Source organism: Equus przewalskii, chromosome 10 (assembly GCF_037783145.1).
Source record: "Equus przewalskii isolate Varuska chromosome 10, EquPr2, whole genome shotgun sequence".
NCBI lineage: Eukaryota > Metazoa > Chordata > Mammalia > Perissodactyla > Equidae > Equus > Equus przewalskii.
Window position 1 is genome coordinate 6790366 of NC_091840.1, and position 27441 is coordinate 6817806.

The 27441-nt window shown below is 54.9% G+C and overlaps 1 protein-coding gene and 1 long non-coding RNA gene across 8 annotated transcripts; one reads left to right on the top strand and one right to left on the bottom strand.

Moving 5' to 3' along the window:
- Window positions 1–1212: 1212 nt before the first annotated feature.
- Window positions 1213–17401, bottom strand: SLC16A5 (solute carrier family 16 member 5). 7 transcript variants are annotated; one of them, XM_070561460.1, is made up of 7 exons: window positions 17336–17401; window positions 13398–13733; window positions 12048–12230; window positions 8941–9199; window positions 6271–6414; window positions 2840–3649; window positions 1213–2104 (listed from the first exon to the last, which is right to left on the bottom strand). In XM_070561460.1, exons 4-7 carry the CDS (start codon window positions 9137–9139, stop codon window positions 1854–1856), a joined length of 1404 nt encoding a protein of 467 aa, XP_070417561.1. In that variant the 5' UTR covers window positions 9140–9199; window positions 12048–12230; window positions 13398–13733; window positions 17336–17401; the 3' UTR covers window positions 1213–1853. The 7 variants fall into 7 exon arrangements, with proteins under 7 accessions (XP_070417561.1, XP_070417558.1, XP_008511465.1 ...); XM_070561457.1 differs by lacking the exon at window positions 17336–17401 and adding an exon at window positions 14596–14757; XM_008513243.2 differs by lacking the exon at window positions 13398–13733 and having other exon boundaries at window positions 17336–17398.
- LOC139074007 (uncharacterized) lies at window positions 12650–26412 on the top strand. Its single transcript, XR_011523277.1, has 3 exons — window positions 12650–13290; window positions 24234–24313; window positions 25699–26412. It is a non-coding gene; the product is annotated as an uncharacterized lncRNA (long non-coding RNA).
- Window positions 26413–27441: the final 1029 nt, after the last annotated feature.

Genomic DNA, 27441 nt, shown 5'->3' on the forward strand with positions numbered 1-27441 from the left:
AAATCAGTTTTAAGGAAATGGGCCTATTAGCAGATGCATCAAAGCCTCATGGCTACTAGCACCAAAAGCGTTCACCTACCCACTGGCCCCATCTCCCTCCTCTTCCATTCAATTAAGATGGAGGAGACAAGACCTGGTGAAATGTGCCCAAGCATTCCCCTTCAGTGCATAAGCTATGAATGGTAGCCAAGCACAGGACTGGGCGGGGAGCAGGAAGGCAGTGGGGGTCAGACTTTCCAAACTGGAAGACTTTTTGCTTATCCAGGCCAACTTCCTCCTTTTTCAAAGCCCAGAGATGGTGAACAGTTTGCCCAAAGTCACACAACAAATTGTGGCAGAGCCAAACATGAACTCAGGTCTCTATCGCAGCACAGAACCCTTTGCTTCACCTCTGCACTACCTTCTTTGGCCATGAGGGGGCATTCGTGTCTGGGTCCTGGAGAAGACAGGCTATCCCTAAGGATGCTTACTCATCCCAGCTGGACATGAGGAGGAAGGCTGGAGCCAGGCTATGAAAATAAAATCAATTCTCCTGACAAGGTTTTCTTATTGAAGCCTGGCTGAGCTTGAATCAACAAACAAGGTCCTGGGCGGGTACAGCCCTTGCTGAGCTGGTAAAACTGGAGGGGGAGGGGGAAACTTACTCTAGGCCTGTTTTCCAGCTTCATTAGTTCACAGGGTTTATAACCTGCTGCAGAAAATGTTTCTGTGTGTAATTCAAACTCTGTTTTTCTATTCCCTTGGTTGGTACCCTGCTGGGATGAGACTGGGCTGATGACAGCCAGCCCCCAGTGATGAGTTTAGGGAAGGGCACCAGAAAAGTGTATGTGTGGGAGCTCTGACCTCCAGGCCACGGGCACAGGCCGACAGGGAGCAGGGGTGGACTCGGCCAGCTGCTTACCCCACGGGTGACACCTCTGACACAGCAGGGAGAAGAGGACAGGAGAGGAGAATGGAAGGGCTTCTGTTGCAAAAGCAGCTCCATTTTCACAGAGGTCTTGGGGCCCTGCCTTTCAATCCTGCCCCTCCCATGGTCAGTCAAATGTCTGCCTTCCCCCCACCCTAGCACCAATCTTCTCGGCCAAGATACAGGGTGGGGCAAAGGAGGGAGGGAGACCCTTTCAGCAGGCCCCGCTGAGTGTGCAGGGAACCACAGACTTCACCGGTTCTAGGACCCAACGCTCTCCTCAGTTCTTTGCAGATGCCAGGACAGACACTCCACGCAACATTTAATCTGTCTAAACCTTAGCTTGGCCCACTGCAGGTCACAACTCCTTCTCTCACAAGGCCCTCCTTCCCAAGGTTCCAGTCAGCATGAGGCCCAGCAGCCTGTTCTGGGGGCAGTTCTAAGGGCAAGGGCTGGGTCGCTTGGGAAGAGCGGGCCAGAAGGGCCTCAGACGTGGGGTAAGTTCTTTGGAACTGTCTGGAAGCCAGAGAAGGACAAAGAGATCATATCGGAGGCATCCGGGCTGGACTAGAAGGTCCAGTGTGTTGAGCTGTAGCAGCAGCAGTGGGCAGCCAGCTGAGCCAAGCCAACCGTGAGACTCGAGCAGGGCTCAGACCCACTTTTCTGGGCCCCAGGTACTCTGGTACCCAAGGAAAAAGTCAGGAGGACCCGCTCCTGGATTCTGCTAGTTGGAAGAAACCCTGAGTCTTCGGAGGGCAGCCTCCAAGGTCCCAGCTCCTGGCTGAGTCCCGATGTGCAGGCCCGGATGGCCTTTGGTTTCAGGCTTCCTGGGAAGCCCTCACCCCAGCTCCTGGCGAACCAGCCGAACATCCCATCCCTGGGCTGAGGCAGTGGTCACTCACTGACCTCAGGGCTCAGATGCCGGTCACACACGTGATCCTGGAGCTCAGAGGCTAGTCACATACATGATTTCGGTGTACAGCCGCTTCTCGGAAGCATCTGTGCCCTCCACATTGAGGGCCTGCTCCAGGGCAGCCTCTGTGATGGTTCTTTCCCCCTCTGCCTGCCTGCCCTGCCTCTCTTTCTTCTGCAGGGCACAGAAGCTACCACCCATGAAGAGGGCAGATGAGATGAGGAAGAAGCTTGACATGTAGAAAACATAGCTGAAGTTGTTGTCAGAGATGTCCAGGAAGAACCCTGAGAGACAGACAGCAAGTTAGGCCACTGCTCGGGGTTCCTAGCCCCACCCGCCACCCGCCGCCATTGTTCTCTGCGGGAGCAGGGATCTTATTTTTGTCTCTGCTGTATCCCCATTACTAGGAATTGTAGCTGGCACCTAGTAGGCACTCAATAGATATTTGTTGAGTGAAAAGAGGAGAGGAAATCCTAAACCTGCTCTGGCCCGGGCAGGAAGAGTCCTTAGGCCGGAAGAGCACTGAAAGGCATGTTACCCTTACCCTTGGCAGCAGGAAGCCAAGGACGCAAGGGCCAGTGGAGTCCTGGACATCTGCTCAGTCACACCCTGGGCCCACCTACACCTCCTCCTGCACGGCACTCACTGTGCGCCAGGCTCTCCACTAAGCTTTACTGTGTAACTTGCGATCCTCACAACAAGCCTACCAGGTAGACTCTACTACCATCCCCACTTTACTGAAAAGACAACACAGGTACAAAGAGGAGGAGGAAGGACTCAGGTAAGTCTGGGAGGAAGACGCTTATTTGTAACTGTCCATACCCTGAGTGCCAGCTGGGGAAGAGGCTGTAGCCAGCCCCCTGGGTGCTTGGGAAAATCACAGGTTCCAAGTCTATACCCCTGGGATGCTGGTCAGGGCCCACATCTGTCCAGACTGTCCTCCTTTGTCCTACCCCCATACCCTGCCCACCCAGGCCACACCTGCGCACACCTGGCCGCCCTCCCTCCCAGGGCCTCACCAGCCAGTGGAGGGGAGACGAGGATGGAGATGCTCTCCAGGATGGTGAAGAGTCCCAGGGCCCTGGAGAACTGATCCATGGGGACAGTGTCCATGAGGACCTGGAACAGGAGGGCACCAATGCCACTCATGGACACGCTGTACACCAGGCAGTAGCCCACCAGCACCCGGAAGTCGGCCGACACTGTGCACACCAGGTTGGTGAGCCCGTTGAGCAGGGCTGCCAGGCTGAACAAGTACTTGCGGTGATCAGCAAAGTCCCTCCGGCCCGCCGCTAGCCCAGCCATGGGCCGTAGAAAGATGTTGCAAAAGCCAATGATGGACATGAGCAGGGCTGCTCTGTGCTCGTCCACCCCGTGCCGTATGGCGTATGGCACCAGGAAGACATGTGGCAATGGGAAACCCACGATCATCCACATGACACCCAGTGTATACATGCGGTAGACCACGTTGTGCCACAAGATGTCGAAGGCCAGGTGGCGCTGGATGGCCCGGCCACATGCTGCCAAGCAGCTGGGCGCAGGTGTCTTGGAAGGTGGAGGGGAGCCTTCTTTGGTCTCAGGGGCCATGCTGGTGGCCACAGGCCTCACGATGGCCCCGCAGACACAGCAGTGGAGAAAGACCCCGCCGAAGATAAGGAAGGTGCCCCTCCAGCCTAGGTCCTCCAGGAGGTAGCCGGAGAGCAGTGGCCAGAGCATGATGCCCAGGGAGACGCCCATTGAGGCCAGTGCGTTGGCCAGCGCCCGCCGGCGGGTAAAGTAGAAGCCCAGCACGGTGATGCTCGCCTGGAAGCTGAAGCACATGCCCAGGCCTGTGGTGGGAGAGGGGAGACCAGCTTGAGGGCATTCTGGGGCCTCCTCCCTCACCCAGAACTGGGGTCATGGGGTCATGTCTCATGTCTGCCCTCCTTCCATTCTAGCCTAGACCCACTGCCAGGTCCCCAGGGATTTAAGATGGAATCAGCCTGCCTCACCACCTCCCTAAGAGCATCGTGCCCCTCATAACTGCCCTCCCCAGGCTGCCAGGGGGCATACCCATTCCCCTTGGCACAGCACCTGAGTGATCTTTAAAAACCTAAATCGGGTTAAGTCTCTCCCCTGCTTAACACCTTCCAAAGACTTCCCAGCACACCTAGAAAAAAAGCCAAAGTATTTACAATGCCCTGGAAGGCTCTGCATGGTCTGGCCCATGGCCGCCTGTTGGGTGCCATCTCATGCCACTCTCTCTCACTCACCACGATCAAGCCCCATGAGCTTCCTTCTCTTCCTCTGGACACCAAGCTGCCCCTACCTTGGGGCATTTGCAGTTGCCGTTCCCTCTGCCTAGAATACGCTTCCCCCAGACTTTCCTCTCCTGACTCAGCTTGGATGCCACCTCCCTAGCTACCCTGTGCCTGCCCCCACACAGCTGAACGTGTTGCAGAGAAAGCTCACAACCATACCACGACCACCAGCCTCAGGCAGGCCTTCCGGCTGCCTGTGATGCCACTGTGGTTCCCTCGTCTGTTTACTCTCCCGCCCTCCTACATGACCACTGGGCCTTCTTCCTCTGTGCAGCCCAGCACCTCCCCCTCCTCACTCCCACTGACCACCTGCCTTCCCCTCTGGGACGATGGACCGTCCATGCTCCCAGTCAAGGCCAACCTGCATCTCGTACTCAAACACGCATCCCTTCAGCAAATTCCCGCTCTCTTCTATCATCCATTTTCTCCTCTTTACTAGGTCATTCTCCTTCTTTGTTATTTCTCCCATTAAAACCAAACCAAACCAAACCCTCTCTTGACCCCACAGCCTCTTCTGGGTACCGGCCCGTTTCTCTGCTCCCCTTTCACTGAATTTCTTGGGAGTATTGTTTATCTCCGCTGCCCCCAATTTCTTTCCTCCTGTTGTCTTTTGAACCCATCCCACCATTCAGTCAGACTTTCACCCTTACCCCTGCTCCAGAATTGCTCTTATCAAGGTCACTAAACTCCACATTGTCAAATCCAAAGATGAAGTCTGTCCTCGCTCAGTCTGATCCATCAGCAGCTTGACAGTCGATCACTCCCTCCTCCTCACACTTTCTTCACTTGCTTTCTCAAGAAACCCCACCCTCCTGGCTCTCCTTCTACCTCTCTGTCATTTGTTCCTCCCAAGATCACTAAACACTGGGGTGTCCTGGGGCTCAGTCCTCAGGCCTCTTTAGCCATCCACCCTCATTCTCTTAGACAGCAGGGCTGTCTACCTCCTATCAAGACTTGAATGCCAGCCATCTCTCTCTCTCTTTTTTTTTTAAGATTGGCACCTGAGCTAACAACTGTTACCAATCTTTTTTTTTCCTGCTTTTTCTCCCCAAATCCCCCTAGTACATAGTTGTATATTTCAGTTGTGGGTCCTTCTAGTTGTGGCATGTGGGATGCCACCTCAGTGTGGCCTGATGAGCGGTGTCATGTCTGGGCCCAGGATCCAAACCAGCAAAACTCCGGGCCACCAAAGTGGAGCGTGCGAACTTAACCACTCAGCCACGGGGCCGGCCCCTAGCCATGTCTTGATTCTCCAGCTCAGGGCCTGTTCCCTGAACTCCAGACCGGGTTCGTCCAAACCTGAGCTTCCCATCTTCCTGCAAACCTGCTCCTCCCCTTGTTTCCCCATTGTAGTTAGTGGCTCAGGGCTAAAAAGCCTTGGTGTCACCTTCCTTGGCTCTTGGAAACTTGAGTCTCCCTTGACTCTTCTCTGCACCTCACATGCAATCCTGAACCTGACCACTTCTCACCTCTATCATACCACCTGATTTAAGCTACAACCACCTCACGCCTGGGTTATGACCACGGCCCTGCCTGTTCTGCTCCTAGCCTAGCCCCCTACAGTGTATTCTCAAAGCTGAAGTGAAACTGGAGAGGAGCTTTACAAATAGTGGTTGGATGACATCACTCACCAGCTGCCTAAACCCCTCAAATGGCTTCCCATCTCACTACAAACCTTTAAGGAACTGAACTTCATCTGGCCTCCACCCCACCCCTTTGAGCCCTGTGCTCACTGCTCCTTGAGCACTGCTGGCCCTTTGCACTTGCTGTTCCCGCTGCCTGAATGCCCTTCCCCGGAGAGCCTAGTGGCAGACTCCCCCACTTCTGTTAGCGCTTTGCCCAAATGTCACCTTCTCTGCGAGGCCTTGCCCGAACCCACTGTCAAGAGGAGCAACGTCCCCGACCCTGCCTCATTACTTGTTTCACCTCTGCCCACCTCCACCCGAGCCAGGATACTACCACCTCGGCTTTCCTGTCTTCTCACGTGCTTGTCACGATCAGAAATAATGCTTCTTATTTATCTGTTCACTGTCCCTTTCCCAGGTGTGTCTGTAAGCAGCCCCAGAAGATTGAGAGCTCTGCCTGCCCTGTTCTCTTATGCCTGGCACTTCTTAGGTGCCCAGTAACTCTCATAACGGAAGGACAGTCACCTGTGATGAATCCTGCTGTGACGTAGAGTTGGCCAAGGGTGCCACAGAAGGAGCTGGCCACCATGCCCAGGCACGCCAGCACACCCCCCAGCATCATTGTCGGTCTGCAGCCAAAGCATCCCACCAGGATGCTGCACAGCGGTCCTGTGGGAAGGCAGGGAAGGGCAGGGATGAGGAGCCAGCCAGCAGGTGACAGCTGAATAATGGGGTCCGGAGAGAGGAGGAGAGTGGGGTTGGGAGGGGGTTCCAGCAGGAACTGGCCAGGTGGCGTAAAAGGCACACGCCCTGGAGCCTACAGGCCTGGATTCTGATCCCCACCCTGCCACAGACTAGCTATGGGCCCAAGCAAGGCTGATCCCTCTCTGTGCCTCAGTGTGCTCCCCTACAGAATGAGGGGTCAGACCAGCTGTGAGGTGCAATGCTGCAAATGTTCAGTTTGACCCTGACAAGGATCCGAAGGTACAGACTGAGGCCCATCACTGCAATGACCTGAAGCCACTTCCATCTGGGTAAAACAGGACTGGCTCATAACCTGGGTGAACGCCCCTCACTGGGGTCTGTCTGTCTCAGCGGGTAAGAATCCTGGGGCATCTAAATCATGGTGAGCACCTCCAGCCCCTGCGCCACTCTGTACCCCTTGCACTGGCCTCTGGAGGGCTCTGGAGAACATCTGGTGGCTTGCCTTCTCCCCTCTCCCCACAACTCCAGCCACCACCAAAGTCTTACATGTTTGGCTCCTGGTGGAGAGGGCCTGTTCTCCCCCACCCCACCCCCACCCTGAGCTGTTTTCTCACCAACCCAGACCCAGAGTAGAAAGAGCCAGTCTTAGCCGGCTGCACCTCGACATCTCACAGGGCCCCATTCACCAAGTGCTCTGCTCCCAAGTATACATGATGGAGTTTCTCCAGTTACTCTCCCAGAGTGCAGCCAAAAGGACAGATAATGTGTGTGCACATGGTGGGTGTGCGCATGTGTGCATCTGCGGTGGAGAGGGGATGTGTGGGTGTGAGCCAGTATGAGTATGGCAGTGACACAGAAAGTGAGCAGACCATTCTCAGAGATAATCAAGCAGTGGCAGCTCTAGAGGAAGAGGCAAGGTTTTAGGGTGGACAGGACCAGTGACCCACCCATCTTCCCAACCCCTGTACTGTTAAGGTACAGGGGAAAGCCCTGAGTCATTGAGTTGGAGGTGGGGACGTGGGCCAGCTTAGCTGAGATAACCGAGGGTACTGGGGTGGGGTGCTGCTTCTGCCCTGACTTACTCTGTAACCTGGGCAGCCTTGTACTTTGTGCTTGCTTGCTTTCCTCCTCTCTAAAATGTGTGGGGGCAGGGTATTTAGGATCAAGGGTACTTTCAAGTTTAAAATTTCTACATACTCTGAATAAGCATAGGCTAAAGCTGTGTGTACGAGAGAGACAGACAGACAGGAGTCCTAGGCCAACTGAGATGCTGGCATGTCTGCTAGGGAGTGGTAAGTCTAAAGCTGGCTGGTGAGTGGGGGTCCCCACTGCATGCCGGGTTCCCAGCGCCTGGCCCAGACCCCATTTTGGCTGTGTGGAAGCAATCATTTGAGACTCCCACTTCTGCCCCAACCTTGCAAGCAAAATTGTCATGCGGTCTGGGCCAGGCCTGGCCGGTCCCTAGCCCTGAGTCCATACTCTGGGCAGCAGGTTCAGGAGTCATCCCAGCAAGGGTGGCATCTATTCCAGTCTGACCTCCTTCCCAATTCAAAGGAAGGACCTGGAATAACAAGCAAGCTGCTGGTGCCAGATGGAGGGAGTGGCAGGAGGTAGGCAAGGAGATGAGGTCAGGGTGTGAGCAAACACATGCATGGCAAGAGCCCTGTGGGCCGTGAGATCCAGCCCCAGCTGGCCAGGCCCCTCCCTTGAGGTGGCTGTCTGTGGAGTCTCCCTAGAGACCTCCCAGGAGCAAGGCAGGCCCCAGAGGCCAAGGCTGTAGCCCCAGGCCTTCCCCCTTTGCTGGGGTCAGGGTGAGGTGTCACATTCCTAGAGGAGCTAACCAGCAAATGGGGGGGCTGTCTTCCCCCCATCTCCCCAACCCTGGCAACCCTCCTCTCTGCTTCCTGGTGAGAGATGGGGCACTCGCCCTGCCCCCACCTTGCTCCTAATGTGTTCCTTGAGCCCCCTTTCCTGTCCTGAAGCCCCTGAAGAGGGTCTCCAAAATACTAATAATTCACAGCTGCTTACATTTCCCCAGCTCTCAGCACTTGCCAGGGCCTCATGTGATCTTTCCTACGATCCCATGTGGGAGGTGGGCAGGATGCTGGGAGCTACCCCCATACTGCAGAGGAAGAAGCTCAGGTTCAGAGATCACCCAGCTGGACCCCAAGCCGCTCCTCCTCCAATCTGTGCTGTGCTGGATTGATCCTCCAGCAGCCACCCCACAAGAGGACTGGGTTGGCATCTTAGGCACCTCTCCACCCTCTCTCTCTCCCCAGCCCAGCCCAGCCCAGTGAGATTCCAGCAGGGGGAGGAGGGTGGGTGGGAGGGGTGGCCTTGCTGAAATCAGGTGAAATCTTAGGAATTCACCCCACTAGGCAAAACCTGTGGCCTCAAGAGAGAGAGATCCAGGAGGCCAGGGAGGTTGAGGCTTCCTCCCCCACCCCAGCCTCTTTCTCATCCCTCCCTCGGCAACTCCAAGCTGCTCACCCCCAGCATGGAGCACGGCTATCTGGATGGAGGGGAACCAGGAGGTCTCACTGTTGCTGGCCTGGAACTCATGCTGCAGGTCGGTGAAGAAGATGCCGATGCATGTAGGGAAGCCCAGGGTGAGGCCGTGGGTCACCAGGCAAGCCAGCAGAACCACCCAGGCCCAGCAGCCCTCTGGGCGCTCCAGGGCCTGGGGCATCCTCTGCAACGAATGCTGCTGCCACGGCCTCACGGCCACTGCTACCACTGCCTGGGCCACCTGGGAGGGGACAGAATGGAGCTGCTAGCCTTTGCCCGGGCCACTTGCCACCTTCCCAGGGCAGCTGAAACTGTCCCTTCCTCTTGCCCCAGCACCACGTATCACAGAGGGGCACCGCCCCATGGGAGGTGGCCAGAGGGCCCACGAGTTGGCCTTGGCATCTCCTTTCACCCACTTCCCAGAGCCAGCGTGTCAGGAGGGCAGGCAGGTGAGTGATCAGTGGAACAGGCAGGGGGTGGAATTCTTTCTAGTCATTACATCAGTTGATTGTCAGCAAGCAGGACTTCCTGGCCCAGCCTTGAGCCCCCACACACAGACAGCCCTCGATAATTGCTTGTAGAAACCTTTAGAGCCAGTGTAGTCCAATGCCCCCAGAGGCACAGAAGGAGAAGTTTTCAAACATTCTTAACCAGGCTTCCTGCACACAAACAGACTTTCGCAATGCCACGGTAACAGCAAGGTTCACCCTCAGTGCTGTTGTGAAGGCTGAAGGGAGCAAGCCAGTGAGGGGGCAGCCAAGGAGTGTACACAGAACAGCTTCACAAGAGCACCCAACAAGCAGCTCTCAAGGAGAAGGCTCAGAGCTCATCCGAAGCCCTCTGAAATCGGCCCACAGTGCTCCTTTCTCAAGGAGCTCATGGCCAAGAGTCAAGTTCCATAATCATGCTGAATAATGGTCTACCACCTGCAAGGGTTTCTCTGAGCATCCCACCACACACATATACCTCACGCACACACAGATACATACAGTCACACATGGATGTATACCAAGATACACACAGACAAGCATAGACACACACAGACACAGAGAACCATACTTACATTGGCACACACACGCACATAGTCACACATACAGACATGCACAGACATATACAGAGACACACATACACATACATAGACACACACATACATAGACACACACAGGCAAGCCGAGACATACAAACAAATGTACACAGACATACAGACACAAACACACAGCGTCACACGCTATGTAGACACACACACACCCCTTCCCATCTTTGGCTCAGTCCTATCTCAGTTCCTCACCACCACCCGGGCTCCTCCCCCTCATCAGAGAAGCTGCCATAACCAGGCCTCGAAGCCCCAAAGCCCGCTCCCCAAGTGCAGAGCCCTTTTCCAGTTCCCTCCATCCTGGCTCTCCTCCTGCTCCTCGTCCCCCACCGCCCTCAGGCCTCACCCACACTCAGGCCTTCAGGCTGCAGCAGGCAGCAGGAGCAGCCTTCGCCCCAGTAAAGCCTACGGATCGGATCCCACAAGCTGCTGTTCCCACAGCCTCCTTCCTTTTAGCCCCAGGTCCTGGGAAGATCCATAGAAACTATCAGAAGTATGAAACCCTCTCTTCCTGCCAAGCCCAGCACCCCACACCTTCGCCCCAGGCCCAGGAGCTTTAAAACAGCCCCTGAGCTGGATCCACCCTGAACCGCCTGCTTCACAGGCTCCAATCCCTTCTCTGGGCACAAAGCCTCCTCCCGCCCAGAGGAAGCCCAGGAGCCCTGCCAAGGTTAGTGTCCCAATCTTCTCAGCTTTAGGGGGGGTGTGTGTGTATGCGTGACCTCGAGCCCCAAGTGCACACTGTGCACGTTCTGCCCTCCTGGCCCCTGCATGTGACACTGGCCCCAGAGATACGCCAGCCCCATCCTCTTGGCCCAGCTCCAGGCTTGGAGCAAACCTCAGAAGCAGGCTCCTCCAGCAAACTGGCTCTCACCTCTGCCAGGATTTCTGTTCCCTCAGCAAACAGAAAGGCCACCGGTGCCACCTGATCCTCTCTGTGCTGACCTGAATGTCAAGCCTCCACTGCTCTCCCCTCCTCCCCAACACATCCTGGCCCCTCAGCCTTCCTCGACCTGCCACTTTCCCCTCTTCCTCCCAGAAGGGCCACCAGCCTTCCTCCAACCCCCTCATTTCCTCCTGCCCTTCCCTTCTCTGCCCCCCAACCGCTGGCACTCCTAAGCCCCGGGACCCTGACTGTTTCCCTTCAGAGCAGTACGCTGTCACTGACCCAGCTGTCACTGATGCAGAGGTGGCAGGGAGGAGGGGAGATCAGAGAGGAGACACTTGGTGGGGCCTGGAGGCTGGACCCCAGCGCGGCTCCCCCCGTCCCCACTCTCCCTGGATCTCTTGATCCTTGCCCTGCCTCTCCATGGAGAGGTCTCTTTAGTGCCCTTCTCAGCAGCCACTTCCCTGGGCAGCCCTTTGGTGAATTTGTCCAGGATTCTGACTTTCACTCTGTACCCACCTTCTCTCCGAACTTTCCAGTGGGGCTGGCTCTTCACAACTTCTCCTCCCTCCAGGCCTCGTAGGACAATCAGAGCCCAGGAAACCCTAAGCACCTTTACTCTCTCTTTGCACGCTAGGAGCCCTGCCTCCTGAGTCTGAGAACTCCTGGCCTCCCACTGGGAGCTCCCCTGTGGACTCTGCCTTCCAGGAGGGTCTGTCTCCACCCAAACCCCCAGCAACTCCTAGGTCACACCCATAGCTTTTTTGTCCAGTTGGTCCTCCACCCCTCCCCAAGCAAGCTGGTCCCGCCTCAGGAACTTGGCTGCTGAGGTTCCGAAATCCTTAGCCAGAGAGAAGTCCAGCTGGTCCTTCAGGATTCAGCCCTGGCAGCACTCCTAGGAAGCGACACTGACCCCCACCCCAGGCTGGGCTAGGCCCCCTTCCTGTGTTTCTCTCCTTAATAGTAGTTTTCACATCACATTGGAGTGGATCACTCTCTTGCTTGTCATTGTCGCCCCCCACCCCTCTTCCCTTCTTCTACGCTATGAGGAGGGACCTGTTCACACATCCCACCCAGCCTCCAGCAGAGCACAAAATTAATGGAACCCACCTGTGTTCTCCAGGGGGCAGGCAAGCCCAGGACCAAAGGCGACAAGGCTTCCTGGCAGGCAGGTCCATTCCAGAGACTCAAGCAGGGCAGAAAGAGATGGGGCTGGGGGCTCTGGTTCCGCCTCCGCCCAGGCAGGGAAGTGGTCTTTCCTTTATACTGGGAACCATGAGTCACGATCACTGCCTGGCACATGGAGGGACATTCAGCTAGAGACGCTTCACTCACTTCTGGGGACTGGAGGTGAGCAGCTTTCCACGGGAGCTGCCGACCTCAGCTCTCAGGGACCCCCCCAGCCCAGAGCGAGGCCGTCTCCGAGCCCGGGGGGTATGAAGCTGGGTTTGCGGGCAGGGCACAAGTTGAGATGACATTTCTTGTCCTTCTCCCTTCCACACAGCCCCTACTCTGTTTTTAGGGCTTCCCATATGATGACAGAGCCCTCCCTAGGCCCTCAGAATCCTTTCTCTGTCCCTCTGAGCTTGCAGGCACGGTCAAAGCGGTGAGCAGGGGTTTGGGGTCAGGAGGTAGGTGTCAAGAGTGGAGGAGCTGCTTCCTCTCCCATGCTGGCAGAACTGGTGAGAGAAAAAGGAGGAACCACCAGCCCCAGAGCAGGGAAAGAATGAGCAGCCTCAGGCAGGCTCTGGAGACCCTCTCTCCCCCCTAGGCCTCACATCAGCCAAGATCCCAGGCCTGGAGCCCAGGACACTGGGGGCAGCAGTAGGGCTCCCACTGGGCAGGAGAGCAGCAAGAGCCAGTCTGTGCTTGGGCTGACAAGCCCTCAACTAGCAGGGGCTCCAGCAGGAAGCAAGGAGTTCCAGAGGTGAGCGAGCTGAGGCAAGTCACCACTCGCCCTTCGCTGCCCCCAGATGCGGCCCCCACATTCCCCGCTGGGGGCCGGTTCACCACAGCCTGGAAAGGGGATGGGATTGGTAACAGGGACTTCACGACCTCTTCTCAGCCTGGCCCCAAGCCTGCCGTCCTGGATCTGGTTTCTACTCGGCTTTCCCGCCTTCCCCAGGACGGATCTTCTTCGGGTGGGGCTCCTGGGACGCGCTGTCGGCGCCCGGCGTCGGCGTGTAGATTTCAGGTTGGGTGGTGCCCGTGCCTCCCCAATCCCCCAGGCAGTGGATGGCAAGGAGTCGCTCTGGAGAGCCCCCCCCTCAGGCGTGGGGGACCCCAGTCATCCCAGGCCGGGGCAACCCAGGAATGGACAGGAAGACTTCTGGATCCTCACCCCCCACCGGCGGTAAGGGGCCCGGGAGGCCCAGGGCGGGGCGGGCTACGACGGCGCCGACGGGGATCCCGGCGGGAGAACGCCTTGGGGGCAGTAGGGGGCCCGGGCAGCAAGCTCACCGGGTCGCACAGGCCCGGCGGAGGGACGGCTCCACTCCCGCAGAGCGCGGCTTCCTGCGGCCCGGGCCGCCCGCGGTGGAGGCGGCAGGACGCCGGGCCGGGCGGCGGCGGGGACCACGCGGAAAGCCGCGCCCGGGGAGGGGCGGGCCGCAGGCGCCGGTGGGCGGGACCACCTCGGAATCGCTGGGAAGTGTAGAAAGGAGGCCTCGCCCGGAGGTGGGAGGGCGCGGAGCGGCGGGGCGGGGCCAGGGCGAGCACCTCTCCTCTCAGCTTGGCCCTCTCCTCTGATGGCCTGGACCGTCCAGCAGCCCGGGGTAGGAGGGGGGAGACTCGGCTCTGAGGGTTTATTTGCATGTCGTTAGCATGTAATTTGCATAGCCCACCAGCTCAATTTCCTGCCTGTCGATTTTCCCGCTCCGGGTTCTAGAGCCCCAGAAGTGGGAGGGAGAAAGAGTGCCCAGATCAAAGGATCTGAGCAGATCTTTCTCCAAATGGCCAACAAGCACATAAAAAAGTGTGCTTTAAAAGTGTGATGAGGGGGGCTGGCCCCGTGGCCGAGTGGTTAAGTTCGCGCACTCCGCTGCAGGCGGCCCAGTGTTTCGTTGGTTCGAATCCTGGGCGCGGACATGGCACTGCTCATCAGACCACGCTGAGGCAGCGTCCCACATGCCACAACTGGAAGGACCCACAACGAAGAATATACAACTATGTACCGGGGGGCTTTGGGGAGAAAAAGGAAAAAAAATAAAATCTTAAAAAAAAAAAAGTGTGATAAGGGCCAGCCCGGTGGTGCAGCTGTTAAATTCACACATCCTGCTTCAGCGGCCCGGGGTTCGCAGGTTCGGATCCCGCATGGGGACATGGCACCGCTTAGCAAGCCATGCTGTGGTGGGCGTCCTGCATATAAAGTAGAGGAAGATGGGCATGGATGTTAGCTCAGGGCCAGTCTTCCTCAGCAAAAAGAGGAGGATTGGTGGCAGATGTTATCTCAGGGCTAATCTTCCTCAAAAAAAAAAAAAAGGGTGCTAAAAGACAAGACCCTCAACATCATTATTCACTGTAGGATGGAATTGCAAATCCAACCCACAATGAGATACCACTTCCCACCCACTAGGATAGCTTAACTTTTGGGGGAATTATGTAGGAGATACTTGTGTCCAGTTGTAAGGCACATCTTAGACATAAGCCATCACCGTGCCTCTGGTTCATTTTCCTGCCGACAGTCCCAGTGCTGGGTTAGCTCTGACATGGAGGGATATTCAGTTTGGCCTCTGGTTCCTGGGATACAACCATTGGGAGGAGGGGATGGGATCTATTAAGTTTATCCCGTGGTCCTATAGGGATGGTCCCAGACCTTGGGAGGTCCTGTATGGAGGACAGAGGGGATCACATTCAGGGGTCTGCACCATCTCAGTACCCCGTATTTCAGCCTGGCCCAGTACTATGAGTGGCAGTACCTGCCCCAGGTACTCATAACACGCTGCATGCAGCCCTCCACCCCATCCCTTGGGACTCTGGCAGGACCCAGGAACTCAATAGCAGGGCCTTCCTGCAGGCTCTAACTCTCAGAAAAAATCAACCAAGGAGGTTTCCCAGGACTCCAGTGCCCTCTGGGGAGCCCCACCCTAACTTTCGACCTCTACTTCATCAAGATGAATTTGATAGAGCTGTGGGGACACCCCCTGCACTATCCTGGACTCTGGATACCTCTCCAGAATGAGGCTCTCACCCTGCTGGGGCGTGGCTACTGTGGCTGCAGCACTCAGAGCCAGCGTCTGTGGCTCCCACAGGCCGTCCCCACAGCCTTCCCCAGCCTTCCTGTGTGACTATGTTCCGTAAGTGCAAGTCTGAGCTCACAGCCTAGTCACAAGGCCCAGTTCTGTTAGGGGCCTATGACAGCTGTCAAAGAGGGGGGGTGACCAGGGACCCCGGGTTGGAAGGGCTGTCACCCTACAGATAAGGGAATTGAGGCACCTGCTCAAAATCATAAATCTGCAGGAATTAATAGTAATTAACTAGTAGTTAATAGCACAATTGCTATACGTCAATAATGATAACCTCCACCACCACCGCATTCAGTTGCTGGTTGGCTGAACCCCTGAGACCTTGGCACATGCATGGCTGTTCCCTTTCCCTGGAACACCCTGTCCTGGTGATTCTTTTTTTTTTTTTGGCTGAGGAAGAGTAGCCCTGAGCTAACATCTGTGCCAATCTTTTCTTTTTTTCTTCTTCTTCTTCTCCCCAGAGCCCCCCAGTACATAGTTGTATATTCTGGTTGCAGGTCCTTCTAGTTCTGTTATGTGGGAAACTACCTCAGCGTGGCCTGATGAGTGGTGCCATGTCAGTGCCCAGGATCCAAACTTGTGAAACCCTGGGCCGCTGAAGCAGAGAGTGAAAACTTAACCACTCGGCCACAGGGCCAGCCCCTTCCTCCACTTTATATGTGGGTTGCTGGGTCCACACCCGGAACCTGAACCCGCAAACCCAGGCTGCTGAAGGGGAGTGCGCTGAACTTAACCACTAGGCCTTGTGGCTGGCCCCTGTCCTGGTGATTCTTGTCTTTACTTAGTTAGCCCCTGGTTGGCCTTCAGGTATCATCTTAGAAGACCCTTCCTCCAGGAAGGCCTCACAGACCTCCCAAGTTGAGGTATTAATCCTACTGAGTGTTGTGTGTCCCCCCTACTAAGCTCCCTGAGGCTTAGGAGCTTTCTTGCCCCATTGATAACGCTTTCCCAGCACTTAGCACAGTGCATAGCACAGGATGATAATAGCTGTAATAATAAGGACCAGGGGCCGGCCCCGTGGCCGAGTGGTTAAGTTCGCATGCTGTGCTTCAGCAGCCCAGGGTTTCTCTGGTTCGGATCCTGGGTGCAGACATGGCACCGCTCATCAAGCCATGCTGAGGCAGCATCCCACATTCCACAACTAGAAGGACCCACAACTAAAAATATACAACTATGTACCAGGGGGCTTTGGGGAGAAAAAGGAAAGATAAAATCTTTAAAAAATACTAATAGTAGTAATAATAAGGACCAGCATGTACGGAACACGGTTCTACGTGCCGTCCAGGGACTGACTCACTGGCTGAGTGAAGGAGTGGAGCACTGTCCATTGAAGTCACTCCCCAGTTGCAGCATCTTAACACCCCAAGCCCAGGGCCCGGGATTCTTTAAAAATATTTTAATGACTTGAAAGCTCCAGGATGGGCTCCTGGTCTCTCTGCCCTTCTCCCCAGGTCCTGGCCTCTGCTGTGACCCTGTGGTGTCCCTAGCATGGCCAGAGTGCCCTGTGCTGGAACAGTGGGGACGATCTGCCATGTCTCCTGGATGCAGCTGGCTCTTCTGCACCTTCTTGTTTGCAGTCCCCCTCCTGTTCCAGCTCCAGGACAGCTGCTCTGTCCTTTGTCCACTTCGCCCCCTCGGCCTGTTTGCCCTACTCTGCCCAGGGCACGTGGTCCCAGAAGTCTAGGCCGTGCCACCTAGCTGGCTATCTCCCCGAAGGCCCCTGAACTCAGACCTGAAGGGCACAGTCTGTCCCAGGGCTGGCTGTGATGTTGGGGCACCCACTACCCCTGGCCCCAGCTCCACCTCAGTCCCACCTCCTAGGGGACAGGGATCCCTGATCTGTCCCACTCAGGGAGATTGCCTAAGGCTGGGGAGCACAACAGGAGAAACCACAGGGTGACCACATGCCCTCTGCCTTGGGGTTGTCCCTGTGCTGAGCCCTGATTTCAGGTGTGTGGGAAGGGGCGATGGTCATAAATAGGCAGGCAGGCACTCCCAGAACTGTAACCTCAGCACAACCCTTGCTGCAAAGGTCCCCTCTGCCCCTCTTAGCCCAGGAAGGGGCTGTCAGAGGGGGGCTCCCATGGCTTTGGGGCACCCCCTCATCCTGAGCCCCCCTTCCTTGTCCTGCTTCCCCCTTCTTGCCTCTCTTACCCAGACTCTCTTCTCCAGCCCACTCCATCTCTCTGGAGCTCCAGGCCCATCTCCTTGTGATTTCCTGTCACCCCAACTTCCTGTCCCCACACCACCCTCACCGACTTCCTCTTCAGACCAGGCCCTACTTCCCTTCTCTGACAGTCAGGGGCCTGCTTCATAAACAGCGAATCATCAGTTCTGCCCTTTTCCTTTTCAATCTTACCCATATGTCTTCTCTCTTCCTGATGCTGGGGCCGCTTCAGGCCCACACGGCCCAGACCCTGAGCTTTGATAGGATCTCTCTCCTCAGCCTCTCTGCCTAAATCACCAGACTCATCATCTACAAGAGCCCACTTTTCAGGGGCTGCACTGGAAAGCTCCCACCCACCTTTGAGTTCATGGACCACTCTGCCCACACCTTGGCGGGGCTCTGGTCTGCACACCCATTTCCCTGTACTCCCAGCCCACACTCTCGAGAGCTCACACATAGGACTCATCTGCTCACCCACTGCCACCGCATGTGCATTCCTGTTCCACCCTCCCCCCACGTGCCCTCCCTTCACCTCCTGAGCCTTCTCTCTCACCCTCACTCAGCCTGGATCATGCAATCCACCATGCCACTCCCCTGAGGGCCTCCCTCCCCCATTCCCAGAGCACTCCAGAATCACGGCCGGATTTCTCCCGGCCCCCCTAGTCTCCTGCTGCTCTCTTCCCTTCCCTTACTCCAGCCCTGACAGGCTTTTAGTCACCTCCCTCCTTTGACACAGGCGCTACCCTACTACCCTGGATAAGCCTGGCTGTTTGTGAGTCGAAGGCCAAGTGCCCCCTCCTCCAGAGAGTCTTCCCTGGTGGCCCCTGATGTCACAGCTTCCCAGAGCCAGGAGCTCCCGGGGGGTTGTCCACTTTGGTATCTCCAGCGTGTGGCAGAGCACCCAACATGTAACACTCAATAGGTGCTGCGTTGGCTTCCTGGGGCTCCGTAACAAAGGGCCACAAACTGGGGGGTCCTACCACAACAGAAATTTATTCTCTCCCAGTTCTGGAGGCCAGAAGTCTGAGAACAAGGTGTGGGCAGGGTTAATTTCTTCTAGAGGCTCCAAAGGAGAATCTGTTCCATGCCTCTCCCCTAGTTTCTGGTGACGGCCCGCAATCCTTGGCTCGTAGATGCACCACTGCCGTCTCTGCCTTCCATCTTCTCTCTGTGTCTGTAAATCTCCATGTCTCCGTTTTCTCTTCTTATAAAGACATCAGTCATTGGATTAGGGTCCACTCTACTGCAGTATGACCTCATCTTAACCAATTATATCTCAAAGACCCTATTTCCAAGTACGGTCACGTTGTGAGGTTCCAGGTGGACTTGAATTTGGTGGGGGGAGATGCTGTTCAACCCAGTACAAGTGCCCAGTGTGCATTTGTGGCCCGATGGAGTCCCCTGTCCTCTGGGTGCAGCCCCAGACCCACCTCCTCTGAGGGGTCTTCCCCAGTGCTCCTGGCCTGCCCCTTCCTCCCTTAGTCTCCTTCTTCCCTTAGGAACGGTGCGGTTTTGGGCATTTCCTGCTAAATCTAAAATTTCTGCTGGGCACAAATCTACCCAGAGGAATTCCGATCATCATACAGATAGGCTGTTGTGTACAATTGGCATTTTAACAAGCTCGGGTCCCTCCCGAAATGAAACAAACAAAAATCGACCCTCCTTCCACTCATATCCCCCTCCAGCTCCTGCCCCAGCCCCTCTACAGCCAGACGTGGTGTGACAGGCGTCCCCTCTCACTGGCTCCATTTCCACACCTCGCCTCCTCCGTCTGCCCTCTAAAGACAAACTTCTGCCCCTTCTGGTCATGTTACCTTGTCTAGTGAACGTGTTTAGTCTTCATCTGCCTACAGCGTCTGACCCCGCTGGCCCCCGCCTCCCTGAGATCCGGTCTTCCCTGGGCTTGCAGGACAACATGCTCTCCTGGCTTTCCTCCCACGTCTCTGGCCATTCTCGGTTACTCTTGACCTTCGAATGGCAGTTCCACAGGCTCTGGAACTTCACCCTCTCTTGTCACTCTACACTCATGGCTCCAACCACCACCCGTACACTGACGACCCCACATTTTATACATCTAGCCCAGATATGCAAACTGGCACCTTCCCTTGTGTGCCTCAAAGGCCCCCAAGGCCAACATCAGCCGGAACTTGCCATCAACACCATCCTGCCCCCCCAACCCCCACTCCTGCTAAACCTGTCCTTTCTTCCGTGTTTCCTATTTCAATATATGGCAGAGCCAACATCCACTTAGGTGTCTGAGTCAGAGCCAATGAGTTTTCTTGACCTCCCATCTCTCCTGTGCCGCATATCCGACCCATAAGCGAGTCCTACTCACTTTACCTCCTACTATTTCTCCAGTAGGAATATTTGCCCTCATCCCTACCACCATCCCCTCCCAGACCAGCCACAGCCACTATTGTCCAGCTCAGACCCCAAATCTCTGTTCAACACTATAGTTGGACTGATGTTTCTGAAATGTAAGTCTGGTCTTGCCCCATTGCTCACCCTACTTAAAACTCTGCAGTGGCTTTCCAGGAGTTGCAGGATGAAGACAAGCCCCTGGTGTGGCCTCAAAGCCTGGCCCTTGCCCACCCTTCCGGTCCCGAATTGCTCTCCTTCACTCCTTGCCCTCCAGCCACCCGAGCCTTCTCTGCTTGCTGTGCCCACCTAGCTGCGGGGTCTTTGCTTCTGCTGTCCTCCTGGCTTGGAGCACCCTCCTGACCTTCTTTGCCTGGATAACCCCTGTCATCTCAGATTGCAGCTCAAGCATCGCTTCCTCCAGGAAGCCTTCCCTGATTTCCCGAGTGAGGCTAGTTCCCCCAATTATTCCTCCTCCTAGCACATCTACCTCTCCTCTTGGCCCTTTCCACTATTGTACATTTATATTGATTTAAGTCAGGCATTGCACACTTTTTCTGAAAAGTGCCAAATGGTAGATATTTCAGGCTTTGCAAGCCGGACAGTCTCGGTTGCAACTACTCGACTCTGCCATTGTGGGCAAAAGCAGCCACAGACGACCCATAAACAAACAAACATGGCTGCGTCCCAGTAAAGCTATTTATGGACACTGAAATTTGAATGTCATATATTTTCATATGTCATGAAATATTATTCTTCTTTTGATTTTTTTCCCCATTAAAAATTGTAAAAACCGGGCCAGCCCGGTGGCACAGAGGTTAAGTGTGCACGTTCCGCTTCAGCGGCCCTGGGTTCGCCAGTTCAGATCCCGGGTGCGGACACGGCACCGCTTGGCAAGCCATGCTGTGGTAGGCATCCCACATATAAAGTAGACGAAGATGGGCACGGATGTGAGCTCAGTGCCAGTCTTCCTCAGCAAAAAGAGGAGGATTGGCAGCAGATGTTAGCTCAGAGCTAATCTTCCTCAAAAAAAAAAAAATTGTAAAAACCTTTATTAGCTGGCAAGCTGCACAAAAACAGGTGATGGGCCATAGTTCCCTGACTCCTGATCTGCACAGTTCTGTGATGAGCCTCTCTTTCTTCCATCACTAGATCATAAGCTTCAGGAGGGCAGGGGCTGAGTCTGTCTTAGCTCAGCATTGTGTCCCTACTGCCTGACCGAGGGGAACAATATTCTTCCCTCTTTGTCTACCACCCCAGCTCAGTGAATATTTGTTGAAAGTGTAAAAATAGCTAGGTACATAGGTTAACTTGCTAAATCCTCTATGAGGTAAATACTATCATTAATTTGCTTTTTTCAGATGGGGAACCTAAGGCACAGAGAGGTTAAGTAACTTGTCCAAGATCACACAGTTATAAGTGGCAAGGCCAGGATTTGAACCCAGGCAGTCTGGCTTTCGAGTCCGTGTACTTAACCACCACATAACGTTTGTTGAGGACTGTCACGGTGGCAAGCTCAGTGTGACATGGCAAAACAACCTGTCTCTACCCCCACCAGCCACCACCCCTGTATCCAGGTGGTGCACACTCAGGTCAGCTTCTCAGGTCAGCTTCTCCTCTTGAGGGGCACCTGGTGTAGGATGGCTCCTCGGTCATCCTACTTATCTCATCCTACTTATCTCAGCGTGTGTCTAGACACACTTACCTCAGTGGCCAACATTAGGGCCTGTCCCTCCCACCCCCCAGCCTGCACTGGAGCTGTCTTGCTTGCCACTGTGTCTCCCATGAGGAATCCTGTGCCTGGCCCACAGGAGCCACTCGGGGACCTTTGTGGGCCACTGGAGCAAACTGGGCTGAAATCTAACCATGGGTGTCATCTCCAACTGCGTGTGAAGCACAAAGCACCAGGGCACATGTCCTCCAGGCAGGACGGATCTGTAGCCATCAACAGGAAGGTTCAGCTTCCAGAACACTTGGCAGGGAGCCAAAAGCCTTTGATTGGTGCCCTTGGGCTCCTGACACTTTGATTGACATTTGCTTGGGCAAGGGTGAGCGGCTTAACAAACATTATTTAACTTTTCATTTGGAGTATCAGTGCACCTACACATTACTAACAGGGGCATTTAAGGCGTGACTGTTTTGACCAGCACAGGACATTTGACATCCCTGACACCTCCCCCTGGCCCAGCTACATTCCAGGAGCCCCTCCAGGCAGGTGACACCTTCAACTAGGGTGAAGCAAGTGAGGCACTTTCCTGGGAAATTTACAGGGACACCAACAAAACTCAGTAATCAAGAGAAATACTAATTTAATGCAATATATATAATTTTTTCTCCCCAAAGCCCCAGTACATAGTTGTATATCCTAGTTGTAAGTCCTTCTGGTTCTTCTGTGTGGGATGCTGCCACAGCGTGGGTTGGTGAGCAGTATGTAGGTCTGGGCCCAGGATCCGAACTGGCGAGTCCTGAGCGACTGAAGCAGAGTGTGGAACTGAACCACTATTCCACCGGGCCAGGCCCTAATGCAATATTTTTAGAAAATCAGATGAAAAAACTATATGGCCAGTGGAGTGGTTACCTGCCTTCATGAATAAACTTTTATTGGAATCAGGGCTGGGGTTAGTCTGAGGGGCACGAGGCAGGTAGCACAAGCACTGGGTCACACCTGCTTTTTATTTACTTTGTTTTTTTTGAGGAAGATTAGCCCTGAGCTAACAGCTGCCAATCCTCCTCTTTTTGCTGAGGAAGACTGGCCCTGAGCTAACATCCATGCCCATCTTCCTCTACTTTATACGTGGGATGCCTGCCACAGCATGGCATGCCAAGCGGTGCCACACTTAACCGCTGTGCCACCGGGCGGGCCCCTTTATTTACAATTTTGGTATTCTGTCCATCATGGATTTTTGTATTCATTTTGATTTTGTAAAATACCGCATTAATATCTTACCTTGATTCCTGAGTTTGGGGCACCTCTCCTTAAATTTTGTGCCTGAGGTGAGTGCCTCGCTTGCCTCGCCTCTGCCCCGAACGCATCACCTTTCCCAGCCCCCCGGCTTGAGAAGCACTGAAGGTCACGTAGTCTTCAGCAAATATAAGTGGCGTCCTCATCCATGCCATTCTACAGATCGGGAACCAGCAGCTGGGAGAGGGGTGTGTCTCTCCCCTCATACACCCAGGGGCCTCAGCCTCACAGAACCTTCAGGCTGGGGGAAGCTTGAAATGGAAACAGGAGGAATAGGTAGGTCATTTGCTCCCACCTGGATCAGAGGGCAAGCGGACTCAGCCTCAGGAGGGAGCAAAGGGGTGGCAAAGGGAGGACAAGGAAGTAAGTGAGCAGCCATGCCTGGGCCGCTCACACGCAGCCTGACCTGTCCTAGGAAAGGACCTGAGTGGCCTCTCACCCTCCAACCTCTGGAGGCATCCTTCAGTCCTCGGTCAACGTTTTCTAAGCACCTGCTATGTGGCAGGCATCGATTAAGCCCTGGAGACAGAGATGAAATACCCAACCTGTCCCTGTGTCTGATGGAGGATTCACACATGAAATGAGGTGGTGCCAGGAGGGACATAGGCAGAGAGTGTTGTGGGAGCAGAGAGGAGGGAACCCCACCTGGCTTAGGGAGAGGGGGGTTCAAGACTGGCTTTCTGGAACACAGCGCCTCTTGGCTGAGTCTTGACTGAGTAGGAGTACGTAATGAGTAAGTAAGTAATGAACAGGAGTAAGGAAGGAGGGAGGGTGGAAGAGTGCTCCAGGCAGAGGGGACAGCTTGAGCAGAGGCCAGGAGGAGAGATGCTTTGGGGAGCAGAATGGATGGGGCTGGCAATGAAGCCCATGAGAGCTACTGGAGACTGATGTTTGTGGCAAGGAGCTGGGGGGGGGGGGTGATGGTGGGGTGAGACTGGGCCAGCAGGGTAGGCTGGAGATGGCCCATCTCTCCTTAGCTGATGGGACTCGGTCCGGGCGGCCACCAGGTGCCTTCCTCACAGGAAAAGCACAGAGCTGAGGTTATGCTCTCTTGGGTGAGATGCTCCTGACAACCATCACGTAACGACTACACGGCAGGTGGGGCCTCTGCCAGAGGCTCCCACAAACATCCTCTCCCTTCCCCCTCCAGCCACCACCATCCCTTAGGGGAGAGAAGGGTTAAGACTCCTTCCCAGGCTCCTGTCATCTGGTCCTGCTCCCACGCTCTCCCACCTGTGGGACAGGATGAGGAGGCAGGTGGAAACCGTTGCGTCTGTCAGCATCCTTTGGCCCCTACTTTGACCCTCCTGAGTTTGGGTGAAACTTGGAGTAACATGGAGGAAGCACTATCTGCACCTTTGGCTGGGTTGCCACTTGCCATCCACCTCCAGAGGGACCCAGGGAAGGCGTTAAAGACAGAACAAAGCTACGGGACAGATTTGTGGGATGTGACGTCATGCAGCCAGTGAACAAGCCAGTTTTGCATTCTGAAAGTAACTTTGGAAAATGCACACAGTATGATATTGGCGAAAATGCACGATGTGAGTTGTAACTCTATCTTCTAGCTGTCAGCATCTTCAGCTGCTCCATAGCTCTGTGTAAAAAGACTGGAAGGAAACACTCCGGGAGAGGTTCCCTCTGGAAGGTAGGATTACACATGGTTTTTTCTTCTTCTTTATGTGTTTCTGTAGTGTGTAAATTTTCTACGATGAACACACTGTAGGAGAGGCAGTGTAGCACAATGGTTAAAAAGCAGACAGCCTGGGTTTGAATCCTGGCTCCTCAACTTATACACTGTCCTGACCTTGGACAAGTCATTTAACCTCTCGCCCTTGGTTTCCTCATCCACACAATGGGAATAATTAATACTTATTGACAGTGTCGATGAAAATAATCCATAACCAATCTATAAATGAAAATTTGGGAGAGTTTATTCTGAGCTGAAATCTGAGGACCATGGCCCGGGGCCTTTCTTCCCAAAGGAAGAAAGGGCACCAAAGAAGTGGGGTGCACAGAGTGGTTATATCCCCCGACACAGGATGTTTCACATAGGATTGAAATGTCCCTTTTACAATAGTCACGAGACTGCTCTCTCGGCACAGTGATTGATGGAAACAGCAGGTAGGTCTTCTGTCTCGGTGAACACAGCAGGGTGGCAGGTCTGCTGTCTCGAGCTAGGTGGTCACAGGTGAGCTGGGTGGTCAAAGTTGAGTGCAGCAATCAGTTCCTAGCCTAAGGAAAGATGCTTATCCTTAAGGAAATGCCAATGTGGGGGGAAGTTGCGCCTTTATCTTAAGGGCATTTGTTCTTGCCATGGGAAATGTTTTAAAGCAGATATGCAATGCATGCTCGATGGCCATGTCAGGCCCTTTTGGAAAAAAACAAAGTCAGGCCGAATTAGGTTTATACCAAATGGCTTCCTCATAAACTCCAATATGTCCTATTGCTTGCCATTCCTATTTTGTCAACAGGGTTGTTACGAGGATCATGTAAGTTCATATTTGCCAGGAAGAGTGACTGGCACATAATAGGCACTATATGTTTGTTAAGTAAAAGCAAAATTACTTTTATAGAAAATGCAAAAAGAATTAACTTGAGAACTACCCAGGTAACACAATCTTTTTGTAAGGAATAACACAGAAAATTTTTAAGTGAAATAATCCTTGGAGACAGAGTAGTTTACAGCCTGTTTGGACTCACATTAAAAATAGTCGTCGAGTGCTCAGGCAGGAGCAAGAAGGCGTGAGGGGTGTGTGGGTGGCATTCCACAGACAGTCCCCTCCCTGGTCTGCCCACTGACGTGGACGATCCAAGAGCACTGGCTGATGTTGCACCCCAGAGGTCCCCCTCCATGATATTTTCCCCCATGAGGCACACGCCTTGCCATGAGAACCACCCCCCGGACATTTCGGTTTGCCGGGCTGCCTCACCGACCTGCGAAACTGCTTACCATTTAGCTTTTTTTTTTTATTGGCACCTGACCTAACATCTGTTGTCAATCTTTTTTTTTCCTTCTTCTTCTCCCCAAAGCCTCCCAGTACATAGTTGAATATTCTAGCTGTCCCTCTGGTTGTGCTATGTGGGACACCACCTCAGTGTGGCCTGATGAGTGGTGCCATGTCCGCGCCCAGGATCTGAACTGGCGAAACCCTGGGACACCGAAGCAGAGTGTGGGAACTTAACCACTGGGCCATGGGGTGGCCCCCCATTTAGCTTTTTGAAATACTGAAAAGTATTTGAGGACCCGCAGGACGATCATTGTGGATCCCTAGGGGCTCAGGAACTGCAAATGAGTAACGCTTTGGGAAAGCAAATAATACCCTCTTACATTCAGATGTGGATTTCACACCAACATGTGCCTGAGGGTGTCATGGTTCCAGCATCACATACCACCCTGGACTAAGCGTCCTTCAGAGACAGAAGGAGCTGGCGAGGGTAGCCCTCTCCTCGTCAGCTCCCCAATGGGGAAGGACTCTGAGATCCATGCAGCTAGCCAGAGCAGACCTCTGCTGTCCCCTTGGGCCACGCATTCACCTCCTCAGAATTTCTTGACCTCGGCCCGGCCCAGTGATGAGGAAACCTACAGCCCCTTGGCAGGGAGGACTAAAGATGAGGAGGTGGGGAGGCAAGATTGAGGCTTTTTGGTTGAAAGGTTTCTCCTGAACATCGGGGAAAGGTTTTGATTTCATTCCTACCCGTCAACATGGGCAGCAGCCCGTGGGGAATAAAAGCGATTGGAATGGTGCTGAGTGGACTCCGGCGAGAAGGTCAGCAAGAGACCACGGCCGAGACTTGCTCAGAGGCACCGACGGACGCCCCACCCCGCGGGACCTCCGGAGCCCACCCTGTGCCCGCTGTGTCCTGCTCCACCCCGGCTCCCAAATGACCCCTCCTAACGAGAAACTAGGGTCACTAATCTCTCTGAGAACAGGCTGGGCCAGGGTGGAATTCAGGCACACCCCCGGACGGCACCCTTTGGCCTAGTTCTGGACTACATTTTCTCAGGGATTTTCTCCTGTAACTTGTAGCATTTCCTCTTCAGAGCCAATTATTAACCTTACCAAGAGCCCACGCATGAGAAACCACAGGGACAAGTGGCTGGTTGAGGCTGGAAATGCCCAGGTGGCTTCCTCAGAAGGAGCTGAGTCCCCAGTCATGTGCCTGCCAGGGTCACAGGGCAGTGGCCCGCCGGGCAGGGGTTCGGCCTCTTGGGCAGACTTCCACACATCCTGCTGGGCAGGTGGTATGGCAGAGGCCTGCGTGTCGATCAAACTCCTTCCCTTTCCGGCAGTGTACCCTCTGGGAGCTGAGTCTGGTGGGCCTATGGCTGGGGGCGGGGAAGGCGGCTTTCAGGAACACTGAGGAAGATGGAGTGGTGTACGGATAGCCCCCAGGCAGGAGAGCCTCAGTTCCACACCCCCTCCCGGGTGTGAGCCCCTCTGCTCTGAGCATTGGGTCAGCAGCCCCAGCCCCGGCCTGGATCTGGGCTCTCTGCCTTTCTTTTTTGGGTCTGAGGTCAGCCTGGGTTCCTCCAGCTTAACTGCCCAGCTCTCCGTTAAGCCAGGAACTCAGACAGAACACCTCAACCCTAGTCTGTCAGGTGCCAGCTCTCAGTCTGGCCACCTGTGCGTGGGGGGGCGGGGGGCGGGGAATCCAGAGAGAGAAGACACCTGGTCCAAGCCCCGCCCACTCTCAGGCTAGAAGGGCTTTGGGGAAGAGTGCCTGGCGCTGAGTGGCCAGGACCAGTCTGGAGAAGCAAGACCAGGGGTCCCT

Bases quoted from the DNA above. Each gene is read 5' to 3' on its own strand.
- SLC16A5 (XM_070561457.1), bottom strand. From the start codon at position 14,646: ATGTCAGAGCTAACCCAGCACTGGGACTGTCGGCAGGAAAATGAACCA. The intron at 9,200-12,047 runs GTGGGTTCCATT...GTCCCCTCCCAG, and splicing joins CTGCCCCCTGGAGAACACAG to GTGGCCCAGGCAGTGGTAGC. The intron at 3,650-6,270 runs GTGACTGTCCTT...CTCCCACCACAG, and splicing joins CACAGCAGGATTCATCACAG to GCCTGGGCATGTGCTTCAGC.